Source organism: Periophthalmus magnuspinnatus, chromosome 10, assembly GCF_009829125.3.
Source record: "Periophthalmus magnuspinnatus isolate fPerMag1 chromosome 10, fPerMag1.2.pri, whole genome shotgun sequence".
NCBI classification, from domain to species: Eukaryota; Metazoa; Chordata; class Actinopteri; order Gobiiformes; family Gobiidae; genus Periophthalmus; species Periophthalmus magnuspinnatus.
Window position 1 is genome coordinate 15,911,058 of NC_047135.1, and position 19,781 is coordinate 15,930,838.

General features: G+C 40.2%; 2 protein-coding genes across 2 annotated transcripts in view; one reads left to right on the plus strand and one right to left on the minus strand.

The window, feature by feature from the left end:
* cenpp (centromere protein P) overlaps positions 1 to 19,781 on the plus strand; it is a 91,361-nt gene that overhangs the window by 63,095 nt on the left and 8,485 nt on the right. The gene's annotated exons all lie outside the window — the stretch shown is intronic.
* ecm2 (extracellular matrix protein 2, female organ and adipocyte specific) lies at positions 709 to 18,677 on the minus strand. The gene is made up of 12 exons (XM_033973681.2): positions 18,567 to 18,677; positions 15,729 to 15,935; positions 13,825 to 13,964; positions 12,379 to 12,574; positions 11,976 to 12,194; positions 10,598 to 10,713; positions 9,732 to 9,867; positions 4,883 to 5,040; positions 4,221 to 4,360; positions 3,510 to 3,622; positions 2,839 to 3,052; positions 709 to 946 (listed from the first exon to the last, which is right to left on the minus strand). The coding sequence occupies exons 1-12, from the start codon at positions 18,670 to 18,672 to the stop codon at positions 751 to 753; spliced, it is 1,941 nt and encodes a 646-aa protein (XP_033829572.1). The 5' UTR covers positions 18,673 to 18,677; the 3' UTR covers positions 709 to 750.

Sequence of the window (19,781 nt, forward strand, 5' to 3'; positions counted from 1 at the left end):
AGTTTTTGTTTCATCTGGATAGGCCCAGCAACAAAGGTATTAACCATAAACCAGGTCAACAAATCTGTAATCTGACAGTTAAACAGCAAATTCCATCACAGAATTCTGACCTGTCCTCCAGCTCTGTTTAAACTAGAGGAATTCTAGAATGCTGTGATGTCACATGAACACAACCCATTGATACTTTGAAGTGACATCACGCTGGGGGTATTCCTCATGTATCTCTAAGGTGGATTGTTCAGCAGTTACCATGGTAACACAATCCACACATTAGCAAACATTGCCAAAAGTTTAAGATTGTCTGAAATTGTTGAAAGAGAAAATACAAAATTGATTTAAACAACACATTTTCAGGAGCCTATGATCAATACGAGTGTACTTGGTTGTTTTTAGGTTTGAATTTCAACAAAAAGGTAAAAGTGACTAACTGAAAAGCTGTTAGTTCATACTAGCTAGCTTGTGACTGTAATGTTATTTGAGAAAAACATGTTTAACAACACCAATCAGCTCCCTTGTTGTAGTTCTAGCTAAGTCAGTTCTTTATGGTCAGACTGTGTTAAAACAAAGCTCAGATCTAACCTGAGTAACAGAGCTTCAGACAGAGCAGTACCTACAGTTAGCATCACACTCCCAGGGAATATTGATGACATCAGCTGCCAAGTATCAATTTGTAATTTTAAACTCGTACTAAACAAAATGCCCTATTGGTGGTAATAGTTCTGCTTGTCTACAGTCTCTCTCTGAAGATCTTCAGTCGTGGTGTTGTGGTGGCTGTTTCTTCGTGCTGTGCTGAGGCTTGAGCACCACACTGGAGGAGGCCCTCACACACGAGAAAGCAGAGGGAGAGACAGTGTCTGGGTCGATGAAGTTATTGTCCAAATGAACCGCAACTAAAGTGCCCTCTCCATTCAGACCTGGGTCACACAGGCTGTCCTCTGGGATCCTCCTGAGCAGAAACGAAGACACCAGTCAAATCAGACATCTAAAAACGGCTGTGTCTGCAAGCATTAGACCTGGTTCAGTCCTTGGTTAGACCTGGTTTAGTTCTTGTTTAGTCCTTGGTTAAAGCTGTTTCAGTACTTGGTTAGACCTGGTTTAGTTCTTGGTTATACCTGATTTACTTCTTGTTTAGTCCTTGGTTAGATCTGGTTTAGTCCTTGTTCAGTCCTCTGGTTTAGTTCTTGTTCAGTCCGGTTTAGTCTGTTGTTAGACCAGGTTTAGTTCTGGTTCAGCCGTTGGTTAGACCTGGTTTAGTTCTTGTACAGTCCTGAGTTAGACCTGATTTAGTTCTTATTCAGTCCCTGGTTAGGTCAGGTTTAGTATCTGTTAAGTTCTTGGTTAGACCTGTTGAAGGTTTTTCTTAGTCCTTGGTTAGGCTTGGTTTAGTTCTCGTTAAGTCCATTGTTGGACCTTGCTTAGTTTTTGTTCAGAAGTTTGTGAGCTAGATTCCTGGGTTATAGATAAATACTCTTCCAGATAGCGTAAGACTGTTGGTTCAATCTGTGTTCAGATTGCAACATCAAATTGTGTTGTACGTTTCTAGTTGAATGTCTTTGAAGGTAGATGTCTGTTGCTGTCGGCGAGTGCCTTTGGATGTTTTGTTTTCCCGGTCTCTTCGTGAATGATGGCACGCCACATTAAGAGAGTAACTTTAATGTATTTATTACATAAAACCCATCAACAGAGGCAAATGGCTTAGCAGCGGTGTGTCAGCTATCCTCCTCCAGGCAAGGTCCTTTGTATCCCAGTCTCTATACTCCGTTAATGTCACGTTATACAGTTCTGGCAAACAGCAACAGTGAGGCTATCCTCCATTCTTTTTATTGTGATGTGTGTGGCTCCCGGGTCTTTCTCTTTTTTTCTCCTTCTTCTGGATAATGACATTGCTATATTACTGGAGCATTGTCTCTGATTGGTTGACATGGCGCGTCAAACGGCAAAAGTTTGGCTTATAAGAATCTATAAAAGTGAACGCTCAAGCAACGGCGTGTCAAAGCCAGATGGCCTACACAGTGTCTACCATAGACTTTGCTGTTAATAAGCACCATAAGACCTTTGACTGAGACTGAGTAGCTCTGTGGAAATGTTGCTGCAGCTAAACCTGAATTTCCCTTGAGATCAATAAAGTATCTATCTATCTAAACACATGTTCTTAAAGACAGTTTCTTCTGTGTGTAGGATTAGATAGTTTCTTTACTGACAGATCAGAGTCTGGTCTGGACTTATTGGTGGTGAATGGAGCGTGTTTGAGTGCAGCCCTGTGGAGTCAGTGGAAACACAGAGATATGAAGGAAATAACAGGTTTGGTCTTTTCTCCAAGAACAGTCCTACAGCTGCTAAAGACATCAACCCTCGAACAGGAGCCGAGACTCAGAGGTGCAGTCTGGGTCATAGGAACAGGCGGCTATTGTCTGTAGCACTGTAGAAGAGTGGTTATCCTGTCTACTCCTCTCAGTAAGGAGGTTGTGGGTTAGACTACTGATCTCTCTGAGTGGTGCGTGTAGTAACAGTAATGTGGGATGTGTATGTGGTGCCCCCTACAGGAGCTCTGTTGTCTTTGTTTGTCTCAGATGCCCTGGGGTCTGCAGCTCTGATGTGCCTAAACAGATTTTCCCTCATTCCTCTGATAGTGAGAGGTTTGTTATATGTACCTTAGTTTGAGAAGAATTTCCACTGAAAGTTTCCCACAGCCTAACAAAGTTCTCCCCTTCATAATTAGTGAGTGTTGCTTTACTGGCGAAAAAACATGTCACCAACCAATTAATGCACTTTTTGTAAAAATGAAGACGGCCATGTACTGTATGTCCGTGTAAGTTTGAATCATTTTATGTTTTCTACCTGATTTTATTGTTGTTGAGCCTGAGAAAGTGCAGGTTGGTCATCTCGTTGATTCCTGATGGGACGTTGAGGAGTTGGTTATGGTCCAAACACAGTTCCACCATAGACTGATACGTTCCAAAGAAGGACTCGGGTTCGAATCCCTCTCCGTCAAGTTTGTTATAGGAGAGATACAGGTACTCCAGGCCCGGGGACATGTGTGCGAACACATAACCTGAAATACAACAGGGTACTGTTCAGGAACCTGTCACCAGGATCTGTTAAATAGGTAAATAAGTGTCTCCCCCTAGTGGCCGTCTCTACAAAATCACCCTTGTATGAGCAGCACCGACCAGGCCTCCCTGAACTCTGGGTCTTTCTGTGAGAGAGCTGCACAGTGCAGTTATTCAAAGAATAGTCTACAGATTGATTTCTCAAGTTTATGAGACTTTTTTTTTTTTTTTTACCAGTGAGCCTTTGTTCAGGTTCATCTCTGTTCTCTAGTCTTTTTCTGTCAGGCCAAGGCGGCACACTATCAGATGGCAGTAATGTAAATGGCATCTAGTGGTGATATGTGAGCATACAACAGGGCCGGGTAGCTTTAAAGTTAAGACTCAAGGATCATTGGACTTTGCAGATATAGGACAGTGCTTTACTCCAAAATGTAAGGGACAAAAACCGAAGAGAGGTACCTGGGATCCTCTCGATGTGGTTTCCCACTAACACCAGGTGAACCAGAGACTGAGGCAGGAATGAAGGAACAAGGTGCAGCTCGTTATGAGACAGGTCCAACGACTCCAGAGACCTGAACAGTGACAAAAGAGGAAAGACAACATTAGATAATGCTAGACCTATTATGCAAAATCAACATTTCAAATCTTTTAACCAGGGAACAGTTGTTTCCTTCTCATTGACCCTCTGAAGTTGTATTTAGAATGATTCATGCATGCTTGAGTAATCTTTATTCTCCTGTATTCAAAAGGCCATTGATACAATCTATTCCCATTTTCACAGCCACCGGTACAAGCCCACTGCTCTGTACTTACGTCCTTCTCCAATTTTATTTTCTTAATTGTTGCTACATGTAGATTTCGGCAGGATCACATAGTCATTTTGGCACAAAGCCCCCCCATTGAGGTCCACAATTTTCCAACCTGGAAGTCAGCTGACTTGTTTCTTTTATTAAGTCTTTATAGCCCAATGATGTGATTTTAAATGTGCCAGTTATAACATATTGATCCATGGGTGTCATAGATTATAACTAGAGCTGACACAAGTACAGTAAGTCTGCTTTAAAATTCTACATGGCATAGTAGTATAGCTGTACATTATTTTCTACATCAGTATTAATGGCTGTAGAGTGTGCTTGTTGTAATATAAAAAACATCCTGCGTTGGCAGTACCTGTGGTGTATCCAGGCAAGTGGAGCGATACGGCTCTCCTCCAGTTTATTGTTCCTTAGTGAGATCAAAGTTAAACTCTGAGTGTGGTTAAAAACTGTCTCAGAAATCTCCTCAATCCTGTTGTGCTCCAGATACAGCTCCTGCACAAAATTAGTTTCATGTGTGAGTAGCAACCTTATGAACCTCAGGAATCATTAAAGCTAATTCAGTATTTCATTAATATCGATCTAGGATTGTGGTACTTGAAACCTATCTTGTGTTGAGAGATAAGGTTTTATTACACAGAAATCCTTCTCTTCAGCCAACAGCAATCACAGGCCTCTTTTGAGTACTTCGGACCATGTGGATGCAACTAATGATTATTTTAACTGTCAACTGCTCAGTGACTGAAGTCAGTACTGTGTCAGAAGCTCTGTTAGACTTTAATCTGAGCTTTATTTTAACACAATTTGGCCAGAAAGAGTTGCCTTGGTGAGCTGATTTGTGCTTGTGTGTTAAACAAGTCTCTCACAAATAAAATTCCTAAACAAGACCATGAACACATGTATTGGTCACAGGCTTCTGGAAATGTGCTGTTTACATGTATACGATTATCAAAGTATGGCTGACTATTTTTCAACTGTATGTTTGCGAGGTCTGTGTGTAAAATAGAGGTTTCTGACCTGTAGACTTGGAGGCAGTCCCTGAGGCACAGCCCTGAAATAGTTTCTCCCCAGTCTGAGGTATGACAGCTCCGACAGGTCCTTAAATGCACCATGACTCATGCTGCCTTCATTGAGCCGGTTCCCCTCCAGCTCCAGAGTAACCAGGCTGCTCAGACCTGGCAAACAGACCTGGGTTAGTCCTGATTCAGTTCTGGGTTAGTTCAAGTCCTGTCCTGGTTAGGCCTGTTACGATAATTACTATATCGACTCATCTTTCAATATATGATGGAACAATGGTCTCTACATGGCACCAAAGTACATCTCTGACATGTTAGTGTCATATGAACTATCTCATACCCTGAGGATTTTAACGACTGGCCTCCTGCTGGTGCACTCTTCTCTTTTAATGTTAATTTTATGATAATTATTTGTGATTATTTATGTTTAGATTTGTTGTATTGTGATTTTAATGATTTCTTATTCTGTAAAGTACTTTGAATTACTTTGTGTACAAATTGTGCTATACAAATAAACTTGCCTTGCCTTACCTAGTATAAATCTATTTTAGGGTCATCGTGTAAGAGGCATAAATTACTTTCAGTATTATTGTTTGTTGTCTATATTTTCATCAGCAGTATATTGCACTTTGAAATTTGTTATCGCGACAGGCTTAGTCCTGGTCCTGTGTTGATTTTCATTTAGTCCTGGTTCAGTTGTTTAGTAAAGCTACTCAAGTCCTGGTTTGGATCTAATTTATTCCTGATTCAGTCCTTGTCAAGCTCTGGTTAAAAATGCTGTACCTGATTTTTATTGTCTTAAACATGAACAGAGCTAGTTCATTTTGAACAACTTGCAGTGATCTTAAATTATTCCTCACTTACCTTATGCAACCTGAGCATCGTAATTAATCACAGTAATTAGTTTATAAGCGCTTTCTACAGTTTTGTACTCATGGTAAAGCCAATAACAAACTAGCAAGCTAATGCACACTTCCTGATTATAGACAGTATAACTCTTTAGAATTAGATTTAGTACACAGCCTTTTGACCTGAAGAGCTGCCCATACACACGTGGACAAAATTGTTCATATCCGTTGGTTAGTGAAAGAAAAACTCACAATGGTCACAGAAATAACTCGAATGTGACAAAAGTAATAATAAATAAAAATTCTATGAAATTTAACCAATGAAAGTCGGACATTGCTTTTCAACCATGCTTCAACAGAATTATTTTAAAAATAAACTCATGAAACAGGCCTGGACAAAAATGATGGTACCCTTAACTTAATATTTTGTTGCACAACCTTTTGAGGCAATTACTGCAATCAAATGATTCCTGTAACTGTCAATGAGACTTCTGCTCCTCTCAGCAGTTATTTTGGCTCACTGCTCATGAGCAAACTGCTCCAGTTGTCTTAGGTTTGAAGGGTGCCTTTTCCAGACGGCATGTTTCAGCTCCTTCTAAAAATGCTCAATAGGATTCAGGGCTTATAGAAGGTCACTTTAGAATAGTCCAGTGGTTTCCTCTTAGCCATTCTTGGGTGTTTTTAACTATGTGTTTTGGGTCATTGTCCTGTTGCAAGACCCATGACCTGTGACTGAGACCAAACTTTCTGACACTGGCCAGCACATTTCTCTCTAGAATTCCTTGATAGTCTTGAGATTTCATTGTACCCTGCACAGATTCAAGACACCCTGTGCCAGATGCAGCAAAGCAGCCCCAGAACATAACAGAGCCTCCTCCATGTTTCACAGTAGGGACAGTGTTCTTTTCTTGATATGCTTCATTTTTCCGTCTGTGAACATAGAGCTGATGTGCCCTGGCAAAATGTAAAATTTTTGTCTCATCTGTCCATAGGACATTCTCCTAGAAGCTTTGTGGCTTGTTAACATGTAGTTTGGCAAATTCCAATCTGGCTTTTTTATTATTTGTTTTCAACAATGTGTCCTCCTTGGTCGTCTCCCATTAAGTCCACTTTGGCTCAAACAACGACGGATGGTGCGATCTGACTCTGATGTTCCTTGATCTTGAAGTTCACCTTTAATCTCTTTAGAAGTTTTTCTGGGCTCTTTTGTTACAATTTGCATTATCCGTCTCTTTGATTTGTCATCAATTATCCTCCTGTGGACATGTCCAGGGAGGTTGGCTATAGTCCCATGGATCTTAAATTTCTGAATAATATGTACAACTGTAGTCATAGGAACATCTTGGAGATGTATAGCCTTTACCTTTAACATGCTTGTCTATAATTTTCTGTCTGATCTCCTGAGAGAACTCTTTCCTTTGCTTCCTCTGGTCCATGTTGAGTACGGTACACACCATGTCACCAAACAGCATAATGACTACATGTAGCCTTATATATAGTTTCACTGACTGATTACAAGATTGTAGACACCTGTGATGCTAATTAGTGGACACAACTTGGATTAACATATGTCTTGGTCACATTATTTTCAATCTTTTCTAGGGGTATCATCATTTTTGTCCAGGCTTGTTTCGTGAGTTTATTTTTTTTAAGTAATTCTGTTGAAGCATGGTTGAAAAGCAATGTCTGACTTTCAGAGTTTTTATTTATTATTACTTTTGTCACATTCAAGTTATTTCTGTGACCATTGTGAGTTTTTCTTTCATTAACCGAAGGGTACCAACTATTTTGTCCACATGTGTATATTATATGGGCAGCTCTTCAGGTCAAAAGGTGACCTGTGTACTGGGGCAAGACACATTTTGCTCAAATGCATCAAGTACAGGCTCTTAAAGTGCTACTCAAGGTCTGGTCTAGTCCTGATTTAGTCCTTGTCCTGTCCTAGTTAAGGCAGGTTTTAGTTCTGGTTTGTTCCTTGTTTTGGTCTTAGTTTAGATTTATTTTATTCCTTATTTTAGACATGTTTTAATTCTGGTTTGGTCCTAGTTCAGTCCTCATTCAGTCCTTGTTTAGGTAAATTTTATTCTTGTCCAGTGCAGGTTTGGTCCTGGTTTAAATTAGGGATGCACCAATACCGATTTTGATACAATAGCTTTAAGTATCTGCCAATATCCTGTACCAGTGCAGAGAACGAGCACAAACTGAACCAAATGTGTTATGTAGCTGTTATTTATCTCTCAAATACTACAGAACAACTTTGTATAAATAACAGTTAAGATAACATTAAGAGGCTTAATTATAACCAGTAAATAATCTTATTACTGTACATTGATTTACAGTTGAAGTCAGAGGTTTACATACATAAAAAGATACATAGCAAACAGATCAGACCTGGAGGACTGAGGGTCTACACAGATATAAAAAGATACACTTTTTTTCTCACTGACATGAAACTTTTCCTGTTTTAGGTAAATTAAAATGACCAACATTATTTGTATTTGCTAAATGCCAGAATAATGAGAGTTGGATTTTTAAAGATAATTTTTCATTACTTCAAAGTCAGAAGTTTACATACATTTCATTAGTATTTGGTACCATTGCCTTTAAACTGTATGACTTGGGTCGAACGTTTTTGATATCCATCCACAATCCTCTCACAGCAGTTGTCAGGAATTTTGACCCATTCCTTTTGACAAAACTGGCGTAACTGAGCCAAGTTTGTAGTCTGCCTTGCTTGCCCGTTCCTTTTCAGGTCTACCCATAAATTTTCAATAGGATTGAGATCAGGACTTTGTAATGGCCACTCCAAAACATTGACTTTGCTATCCTTAAACCTATTTGTAACCAGTTTGGCAGTATGCTTCAGCTCATTGTCCAGTTGAAAGACCCATTACCGCCCAAGCTGTAACTTCCTGGCTGATGTCTTGAGATGTTGCTTCAGTATTTCCACTTAATGTTCTTTCCTCCTAATCCATCTATATTGTGAAGTGCACCAGTCCCTCCTGCAGCAAAACAACCCTGCCATGATTCTGGCAGATGATGCTGCCATGTTGACGTTGGGATGGTGTTCTCAGGTTTACAGGATTCTCCCTTTTTCCTCCAAATGTAACAATGCTCATTATGGTCAAACAGTTTAATTTTATTTTGGCCAGACCACAGGACATATGCACATTTTGGACCAAAGCACGTTCATCTCTGGGGCACAGAACCTGTCTCCTTCCAAAGTGGTATGATGGCCGTACTTTCTCATGGTGTTAATACCTGCGTATAATTGTTTGAATAGATGAACATGGCACCTTCAGGCATCTGGAAATTGCACCCAATGGTGAACCAGACTTGTGCAAGTCCACAGTTCTCTTCCTGATCTCTTGGCTGATTTCTTTTGACTTTCCCATGGTATTACACAAAGAAGCAGTATGTTTCAGGTGTGCCTTCGAATACCTCCAGAGGTGTGTCTCTAAGTAGCTCAGATGTTGTCAGTAAACCTATCAGAAACTTCCAAAGACATGATCATAATCATCTGTTTTTTTCCCCCAAATTGTTTAAATGCATAGTAATCTTACTGTATGTAAACTTCTGACTTTCAAGAAAGTAATGAAAAGTTGTCTAAATAATCCTTCTCTCATTAATAAATAGAAATACATTTAATAATCCTAATTGACCTAAAACAAGAAAAGTTTAGTCTGATTTCATGTCAGACAGTGAGAAAAAAAAAGTTTATGTGCCTTTTTATATAGTGTATGAAAACTTCTGGTTTCAACTGTATATGTCTAAACAGTCCTTGGCCGATATCCAATCCAGCCAGTTTTTTTCTGTATCTACGCCAAAATCAGATACCAGTATTGGATTGGTGCATCCCTAGTTTAGTTCTATTTAAGAGCTTAGTTTAAACATGTATTAGCCTTGGTCCAGTACTGGTTCAGGTCTGTTCAAGTCGAGGTTCAGCCGTGGTCCAATCTTAGTTCAGTCCTGGTCCAGTCCTAGTGCAGTCCTCGTGCACACCTTTGAGGCTGGTCTCCTGGATGCTCTGTAGTTGGTTCTCGTTGATCTTTAATTCCTGGAGAGTGGAGGGGATTCCAGGGGGAACAATCTCCAGAAGGTTCCCATCCAGATACAGCCGTGTCAGAAACTTCAGCCTCTAAGGATCCATAAAACCAGATATAGACCAGGACCACAGTTTATTCTTGGAGCACCTCTTTGCACAAATATTTAGTTGAATCTTTATTTCTTAGTTCACTTCTCACAGTCACATGCTATTCCTTATGTGCAGTGCCTTGTTTGTAATGTTTAATAGGGTTTGTAATAGGGTTGAAACAAGTTGAAATAAGTTAATCAATTGCAGCTATTTGAATATTGCAATAATTGCTAACTAATTTAGTATATTGAATAATTGTTTGTGAGGCACACCCCATAGGGGAATTTGTCCTCTGCATTTTGACCCATCTTCTCAGGAGTACTCAGCACCGCAGCGCAGTGCTCGGGGGCCCATTTGACCTATTGTGCATGTTTTGGGTTGATGGGGGAAACCGGTGTGCACGGTGGAAACCCACTCAGACACTGGGAGTACATGCAAACTCCACACAGAAAGGACTGGGCGATCCAGGGATTGAATCTGAAACCTTCTTGCTGCGCAATCCGGGGGATCGAATCTGGAACTTTCTTGCTCGAAGCATACTAGCCACTCATCCACTGTTCTACAGCTGTAAATATATTCCATCAGGATGTCCTCAAGCAGGATCACTTTAGATTTATCTTTGTCAAATTTTGTAAAAATCCCACATTAAAAGGCCTTTCTCAATCCTAACAACTACTAAAGACTACAAAGATGTCTGAAGCTCTGAATACTAAAGACTACAACAGTGTCTGACCCTGAAGGCGAGTGGGTGGATCCCTGCAGATGTAAGCCTGTTCTTCTTCAGATTGATCCACTCCAGATTTGGGATCCCATTAAAGGCCTCTGGGGGGATGCTGCTGATGTTGTTACCTGCAGAACAGAGCAAAGACAGATATAAGGGCCAAACAATGAAGAGCGAAAGTTTAGCCTGGGTAAAATGATAAGATAGAACAGTAGTAATCTCAAGGGAAAAATTCACTAAACATGACCCTGTTAGCAACGCTGTCATTCAAACCTGTTGCTAATGGCACCTAATCGGTCTGTTATTAATGTTCATAACTTGATTAAGGGACAAAATAGTGAAATAAAAACCCCAGGATCATGTAGTGCGGGATAATACGAACATTTTATGGTCAGAATCACAAGTCTGACAGCAGCAGTTACAGAGAGAGGGGCCACAATTTGTCTATATCAGGGGTGCTCAGACTTTTTCAGTATGTGAGCTACTTTTAAAATGATCGTGTCTGAAAGATCTACCACATAATACAAAAATGTTAAACATATATTTATTTGTAAATGTATTATGAATTCTTACATGTACAGTACATTTTGATGTACCTTGCACAACATCATGAGATAATACTGCACAACACAATTGAACTTCTTACATGTTCATAATTACTTGAATGATGACTACTGCTCTGATTACTTGCACTGAATGGAATCAGTGAGGGATGCATAGTTCAGGCAGTAGCTTTTGACAGCCAGCCAGGAGTAAAATTGCATTTTTCATTTTAAAGAGATAACAGAGCTAATCATGTTGATTATGGTTTTGTCTTTTTCTTATAGCCATAAAAATCATGTTAAACGAAGTATCCGAATTTACTGCATTTTTTCACACAACTACTTCTATTTTACACATCCATCCGTATTTTTTCTTTTACGTATCGAATAAATGACTCCCCGCAGCACCCACGCTCTCATTCGTCACCTTCGAGGGACAACAGAGGCAGATTACCGTAATGATGGTAAAATATTTAGATAGCCCCATGTCTCCGCTTTGAGACACAGGAGGACAGGAGCAGGACGGGTTGGGGAGTTACGCTGCTGGAAAGTCCGCAACCGCGCTCTATCGGCGACGATAGGATCCGACGCTATAGGGTTAAGATCGACGTAATGAACACCCCTGGTCTATATCATAACAAACCAGCTGTATTTCCTCAGTTCTAGTGATAAAAACATTATAATGGTGTCAATTGGGCTGCTCATTTTGGGAACAAGAACATTCGCAGTATTTTTATCATTAAAGCAACTAAATGAAATAAATAAAAGTAAGTCAATGATGGTGATTCCCTGCCCTTGTCCCTCTCTGTTCCCTCATGCTCTGGTCTAAACTGGGGCTGGACACTGACCTTCGAGACTCAGAGACTTGAGCTCTGGGATGGATAGAGGAGGGAAGTGCTGCAGTTTGGCGTTTTCACACGACACTGTGACGTCAGAGATGTCACAGCCCTGAGGGAGTCCAGCCTGGTCCACAGATGCTTCCAAGTCTGGGTCTAAGTCAGAGTCCTCAAAGATCTCCTCCAGCTCCTCCTCATGGACTTTGGTCAGCTCATAGTCTGGACCAGATTCTAGAGTTTGGATCCGAGAGGAAATTGGATTGTTTTATTAAATCAAATGAAAAAACAAGATCCAAACCAAAGTCTAAACCAGGTCTAGCCCTGGACTAAATTTAGGACTAAACAAGGTACAATCCAGGACTAAACCCAGGCTAAACCCAAGCTTAACTTGGACTAAACCTATCCCAGCTCTCACCCTCTGGTGGGTCCTCTGTGGTCGGGGGAGTCGGGATGGGAGCAGGCTCGATTGTTTCTTCTTTGCTTTGGTTCATCTCAAACACGTCTCCTCTGAGCCACACCTGCACTTCCCCACCCTCCTTTGGAAGCTCCATATCTTCCCGTTCACTCAGCTGCACCTCCATCTGTTTCCACTGTTTCTGTTCATTTTTTACCTGGAAAATTCAGACATGTTTTAAAGCTTTTACACCTACACTATTTTTTTTTTTTTAAGCAGACTCAAGTTCAGAACATTGCGAGTTTAGTTAGTTTTGGCTGGTGTGAAAGCACCAGTTTGATTTGGTGTGAACTAGTGAACTGGTTGCAAGCGGACTCCAATGCAGTCTGAGATGTGAATGTGAACTGACCTCAGTTTGGCACAACACTTTTTGATCTAAACAAGCTTCCATATTGATGAGCATGAACAAAAGAAACTGAGTGTGACAATCAAAATTGGAGAAATAGACTATGACAAGACAGATAGTGAGGAGAAAATGAACAATTTTATATAATTTGACAAAAATAAATCAGTTTCTGAGACAGATCACTATAAACAGAGGTGTACACGGGTCATAAAGTAATGTCCTGTGGCTAATCTTCACAGTATCTACATGGCTTTAGATTCACTGCTATCATCCACGTGTTTATATCCCGAACAGTGTTAATATCCTGGACAGTGGTAGTTGTTATAACTGCCCTTAGTCCTAGTCTTGTTCTCGTTTAGTCCTGGTCTAGTCCTGGTTTAGTACTGCTTTAGGCCTGTTATAGTTCTGTCCTGGTTTAGGTGTGCTTTAGTCCTGGTTCAGTTCTGCTATAGTCCTGATTTAGTTCTGCTATAGTCCTAATTCAGTGCTGGTTTAGGCCTGGTTCAGTCCTGTTATAGTTCTGCTTCCGTTCTGATTTAGTATTGGTTCAGTCCTGGCTCTGTCCTGTTTTAGGCGTGGTTTACTCCTGGTTCAGTCCTGTTATAGTCCTGGTTCACAGCTGCTTTAGGCCTAGTTCAGTGCTAGCTCAGACTTGTTATAGTTCTAGTTCAGTCCTGGTTCGTTCCCGGTTTAGTCCTGGTTCAAATCTGTTATAGTCCTGCTTCCATTCTGATTTAGTATTGGTTCAGTCCTGGTTTAGTCCTGCTTCAGACCTGTTACAGTCCTGCGTCAGTCCTAGTTTAGTATTCATTCAGTCCTGATATAGTCCTGATATAGTCCTGGCATAGTCCTTGTCTAGTCCCTAGTCTAGTCCTGGTCTAATCCTGGTACAGTCATGGTTCAGACCTAGTTTAGTTCTGGTGTAGTCCCTGGTCTATTTCTGGTCTAGTCCAGGTTCAGTCCTGGTTTTGTCCCTGGTCTATCCTGGTCTACTTCTGGTTTAGTCCTTGTTCAGTCCTGCTTCAGTCCTGAGTCAGACCTGGTTTAGTCCTGGTTCAGACCTGTATTCTCAGAGCCTGTTCTTTTCTTCTCTTTTGTTTTTCTCTCTTTCTCTTCTTTCTTCGTCGGGCCTCGTCTTTCCTCTTCTGCTGCTGCTCCCACTTCTCTACCACGCTGTTGGCTAAACTCTGCTTGCCGAACGCTAAAGGCATAACAGAGTTTAACAGATCAGGTCTCATCTCCAACTCACACTGTCCCTGTCACACAGCACTGCAATAGGAATATGTGAATTAATTAAAACAAGTTCAGAATATCAATCATAGATTTTATGGGCCTGTTTTATTGGACTTATTTCAACAGGTCTCACAAAAACTGTTACAATACCGATGAATCATACAATTACCAGATCTAAACCTAGGCAGGACTGTTCCTTGCTTATGATAAAAATGAAACAAATACTAGAACCTTGAACCGAGAAGACCTTGTGTACCAGCAAAGGCTCTGGGAATGTTAAAAGGTATTACTTCTACAATATTGTTATCCCACAATATGACATTAAATACAATGTACTGTGTATACCAAGATTTAAACTGGTAATGATTGCTATCAAGATTGCAAATTATGTCTTCTAATAAAGATTGAGCGTTTCCACATCCAAGAGTATTAACACTGGGGGAAAAAAATCTGAACTGCTAAACTGATCAAAGAATCTCATGCATTTCAGTACATGTTTATCGAGATCTAAAGTACAGGGTTAGCCTGGCGTATAAAGATTTATTTTAAACTGTTATTTTGATTGAATTGTGATGTATTGTGCATAATCTGGGGTCTGGTGCAGTCTAGTCTGTCCCTGTGTGAGTCTAGCCTGAGTCACCGCCCCTCCCTCTCCTTCTACTCCTGTAATGACTCCTCTCTCAGCCTAATAATTGTCTGTTCTCCTTTAATAAGTGCAGCTGTGTCTTGAGTCCTCCCTGTGATCTAAGCCCTCAGTCCACTGTCTGCTTTGAAACGGGCCTTAAGTCCACATTGGTCCTGCTTTAGTGCTGCTCTAGTCCTGCTCTAGACATGTTATCCTGTCTTCTTGTTGAAACCCTCTCATCTTGTGCTAGACTCAGCATTAGCCTGTCTGATCCTCACACTCACGCTTGTGTTTAAAGTCCCCCTGCTGCACTGACTTCAGCTGCACTTTGCACTAGGACTAAATGATTTTTGAAAAAACATTGTGATATTGATTAGATTTATGATTTTTGTTTTAATAATAGAATTCTAATCACAGATCACATTTGAAACAGGAGCATTAACATTTGAGAGAAGACTGAAATCTGAATTTTAACTAATCCATGATTTTCATAGTATCTTTGTAGGGGTCTAAACTACAGGGTTAGCAGCTCTTAGGCATGATTAGACATAATATTTTCTTGTTTTTGGAGGAAATTATTTGCAGTCTTTGCAATTTGCTACTTAAAATCATTCTTATTACAATTTTAGTTTGATTGCAAAGTGATTTATCTTGTAGCCCTACTGTCCTACCCTCCTGCCTAAACCACTTGTCAGATACGTGTGAATATACTGTATCTAACAAGCACCATTTCTGCCTCGTTATGAACAGGCTTGAACCCTGCTTCCATATTTCCATACTGCTGTTGTGTCCTTTGGCAAGGCACTTCCTCTTGTCTTTCTTCTCTGTTCTGCTTAGTATAAATGGTTCCTTTATATGATTATTGAGTGAAATAATACCAAGTTGAAGTACCAGTGTTGTGTGTTAAAATATATGGAGGTAAATGAACAGTGGCACAGTGAGATTCAAGCACAAATCAGAAGCTACTTTCTGTCACCTGAATGTGTTATTTAGTGTTTGTTTGGTATTCAATTTAACCCTTTGATGGCTATTTGGTTCTGACTTTGTTCAGACCTGGTTCTGACCTGGTTCTCATTTGATTTTAACTGTTTCAGACCTGGTTCAGACCTGGTTCTATGTGGTACTGTAGATCTGGCTCGGTCTTAAACAGTTCCAGAATATTGTCCTGCAAGTCTTGTCCAATCACAGCACTGCCTTGGGATTGAGTACTACTGGGATCCCTCAGCAGAGGCTCTGGACCAATCAAAACACTCGGTGGGGGGACCAGTTTGAGCTTCAGGGGCTTGTGTCGCTTCTCTTTGTGTTTACCATCTCCTGAAACAAAATTTAAAAATAAATAAATATGACAGAAAGGGAGATATTGAAGCTTGTCAGTCCAATTCCCATTTGCTTACGGTAGTGTTGTTACAGTAATAAACTTTTAAATTTTGGATTTTTTTTAATTTTTTTTTTTTGGGGGGGGGGATATGTTATTTGATTGGGACAATGCATGCTAATGAACAGACATGATACAACATGAATATAAACATACCGGATTATAGCCAAAGGCTAATTTCCATCCATTGTCCCAAGGGCTGGGGTCACAAAAGGGCCAAAATAAAAAAATTGCACATTATGCTCATTGCACTATTGCAATAGTGAAATAGTGCAGAATACAGTCAATACTCAATACCGATTTTGACATCACAATGATCATTTAAAACTCTTGGCCATATTATATTACCATGTGGCGTTACATCTGTGCAATCCTTCAATTGTCCAAGTAGTTTCCATAGTGGTACATTTCTAGGTCACTAGTTTTGATATCTGATTTTTGACATCCCTAGGTCAGAGTAGTAACAGAAAATATATAGTGGGCAAAAAAGTATTTAGTCAGCCACCAATTGTGCAAGTTCTCCCACTTAATAAGATGAGCGAGGCCTGTAATTTTCATCATAGGTAGACTTCAACTATGAGAGACAGAATGAGAAAAAAAAAATCCAGAAATATGATTTTTAGAGAATGTATTTGCAAATTATGGTGGAAAATAAGTATTTGGTTCTTAACAAAAGTTACTCAGTACTTTATTATACACCCTTTGTTGGCAATGAGAGAGGTCAAACATTTTCTCTAAGTCTCCACAAGGTTTTCACACACTGTTGCTGGTAGTTTGGCCCATTCCTCCATGCAGCTCTCCTCTAGAGCAGTGATGTTTTGAGGTTGTCGCTGGGCAACACAGATTTTCAACTCCCTCCAAAGATACGAAGCCACTCCTTCGTTGCCCGGGCAGTCTGTTTCGGATCATTCATGCTGAAAGACCCTGCCACGTTTCATCTTCAATGCCCTTGTTAATGGAAGGAGGTTTTCACTCAAAATCTCGAGATAAATGGCCCCATTCATTCTTTCCTTTACACGGATCAGTCTTCCTGGCTGCAGAAAAACAGCTACAAAGCATGAAGTTTCCACCCCCATGCTTCACAGTAGGATGGTGTTCTTTGGATACAACTCAGCATTCTTTCTTCTCCAAACACAACAAGTTGAGTTTTTACCAAAAAGTTCTATTTTGGTTTCATCTTACCATATAACATTCTCCCAATCCTCTTCTGGATCATCCAAATGCTCTCTAGCAAATTTCAGACGGGCCTGGACATGTACTGGCTTAAGCAGGGGGACTCGTCTGGCACTGCAGGATTTGAGTGCCTGGCGGCGTAGTGTGTTACTGATGGTAGCCTTTGTTACTTTGGTCCCAGCTCTTTGCAGGTCATTCACTAGGTTCCCCTGTGTGGTTCTGGGATTTTTGCTCATCGTTCTTGTTATCATTTTGACCCCACAAGGTGAGATCTTGCGTGGAGCCCCAGATCAAGGGAGATTATCAGTGGTCTTGTATTTCTTCCATTTTCTAATCATTGCTGCCACAGTTTGTAGGTCACCAAATATGGAGGAATACCAAATAAATTCATTAAAAATCATACAATGTGATTTCCTTTCTCCCTATTCTGTCTCACATAGCTGAAGTGTACCTATGATGAATATTACAGGCCTCTCTCATCTTTTTAAGTGGGAGAACTTGCACAATTGGTGGCTGACTAAATACTTTTTTGCCCCACTGTATTGCGTTGCTAGATTCCAGTGAGGTGCATTTGGCTTTTTCTCTGATGAGTTTGGGCCTGTGACACATTGTTGGACCTGATAGAGACGTTTAAATGGTTTGATGGATGTTCTTTTTTTTTGGAGGAAGTTGTTTTGCAGATTTTTCCGGAGGACATGGATGTGAGAGGAGTCCTGTGTTTAAGCCTGAGTCAGGAGCATTAGTGGATCTGCACCTGCTACACCAGCCTGGGCCTGTCCTCTGCACTCTCCACATAGCACTGCAGCTACCGTACAATGGAATAACTGGATCCAGTGCCAATATTTGTTAGACACTAAACCGAGAACTGTTTACAGTGATTTTGTCAAAAAACTTGCTATATTGAATTCTTATTTTTGTGTGTGAATAATAGCACCACGTGTTGATACAGGACTCAGTAAAAGCTTGTGTTGCATTTGTGCCAACCAAAAAACATTTGAAAAGCATCTCTACTCTTCTGAGTAGAGAGCATCTCTACACTTCTGAGTAGAGCTGAGCAATATGGTGATAAAAATGTAATTCTGATCTCATCGATGCTCATCTGCTATTTGAGAAATTGTCAGTTGTCATTCAGTGTTTCTCTGTTTCTCTCTATTCTCTGCCTGTTTCTGTAAGGTTCTGAGTGAGTGGCAGGTGGATTTAACCAATCACAGAAGTGTACCCTCAGGAGGAGCCGCTAACTAGTTCAATCTTAAAGGCAGATACTGTCTTAAAGGAAGATAATAAGTTAGATGAATTGTGATCAGATCTGGCTCCAAGAAAATTGTGATATTAATTTTGTGGCATATGACACACACCTGCTTCTGAGTATCTACCATATCTGAATCATAATGTCTTACCGTCTCGTCTCCTCTTTGCTCGTCTCTTCTCTTTTTCCTTGGCCCCAGTTTGGTCCAGACTCAGGACCATGACCAGCAGAAGCAGCAGTCCCACTCTCCACCTCATGTTACACCTGAAATAGCATCAGTATCACACTCCACCTCATGTTAAACTTGAAACAATATCAGTATTACACTCCACCTCATGTGAAACCTGAAACAGCATGAGTATAGAACACTGCACCTCATGTTAAACCTGAAACAGCATCAGTATCACACTCTCATGTTAGACTTGAAACAACATCAGTATATTTGAGAGCCACATGAGTCTCCTGATTCTGGAGGTTTAACTTGATACAAGGCTATCAGCAACTAATGCGACCAATATGGACTATATTCTACCTGGTCTGAATTAAAGATTCTCAAATTAATTAACTGCACCTATTCATGGGTTTCAACATCCTGCTATATGCAATATTTGAGGACTTCAAAAGATTTTGTTTTAAAACCGTACTAGATTCTCATCGTTCTGAAACCTATGAATACAGTTGTAGGCTATTGCCAGTACATATTGTCATTGCCAAAATACTGTACCTACAGTTTTTAATTTCAGCTGTCTAAAGAAGCACAGATGTGGCCTCAATAAACCCAGTTTAAGTAAAAAATAATAATAATAATAAAAAATAACATCTGAACTAAGTTCGGTAGGTAGGAGCAATAACCCCTGTTTGAATGCTTTAGTGAAATCTGCAGCATTAGCTTCAGTCCACCAGAAGGAAGTGTTGTATTTTAGTAGTGTGACATTGTCCCCGTTACTCGCAGCCACATGCACATCTAGAGTTAAAAAGCTTTATCACTAAAATTAAGTAGACAAACCACCTTCTGCAAACACTCAAACACACACAAATACAACATAGTAGTCCATGCTTGACTACTACTACTACTATTCAGTAAGAAACAGAGCTAAGATGGTCTAAACTTTAGATCATCTTAGCTGTTTCTTACTGGGTCTAGGTCTAGTCCTGGTTTAAACCAGTCTAAAGGTCAAACCACAACAGCATTTAGCATGTGTCAAACCCACATGTCAGACACTGAATGCTGCTAAATTAGTCTTTTATCAGCAGATTACTTATAAAATGGGACAGAGCATGAGGCTGAGAGAGGAGAGGAATAATTTAATGTTAATATAGTGATGATTATTTGTGATTATTAATCTTTTGATTTGTGTGATTTTGA

Coding starts and splice junctions, on each gene's coding strand:
- ecm2 (XM_033973681.2), bottom strand. CDS start 18,672: ATGAGGTGGAGAGTGGGACTGCTGCTTCTGCTGGTCATGGTCCTGAGT. Junction 15,936..18,566: donor AGCAAAGAGGAGACGAGACG/GTAAGACATTAT, acceptor ATTTTGTTTCAG/GAGATGGTAAACACAAAGAG. Junction 3,053..3,509: donor CCACATCGAGAGGATCCCAG/GTACCTCTCTTC, acceptor GTTGTATTTCAG/GTTATGTGTTCGCACACATG.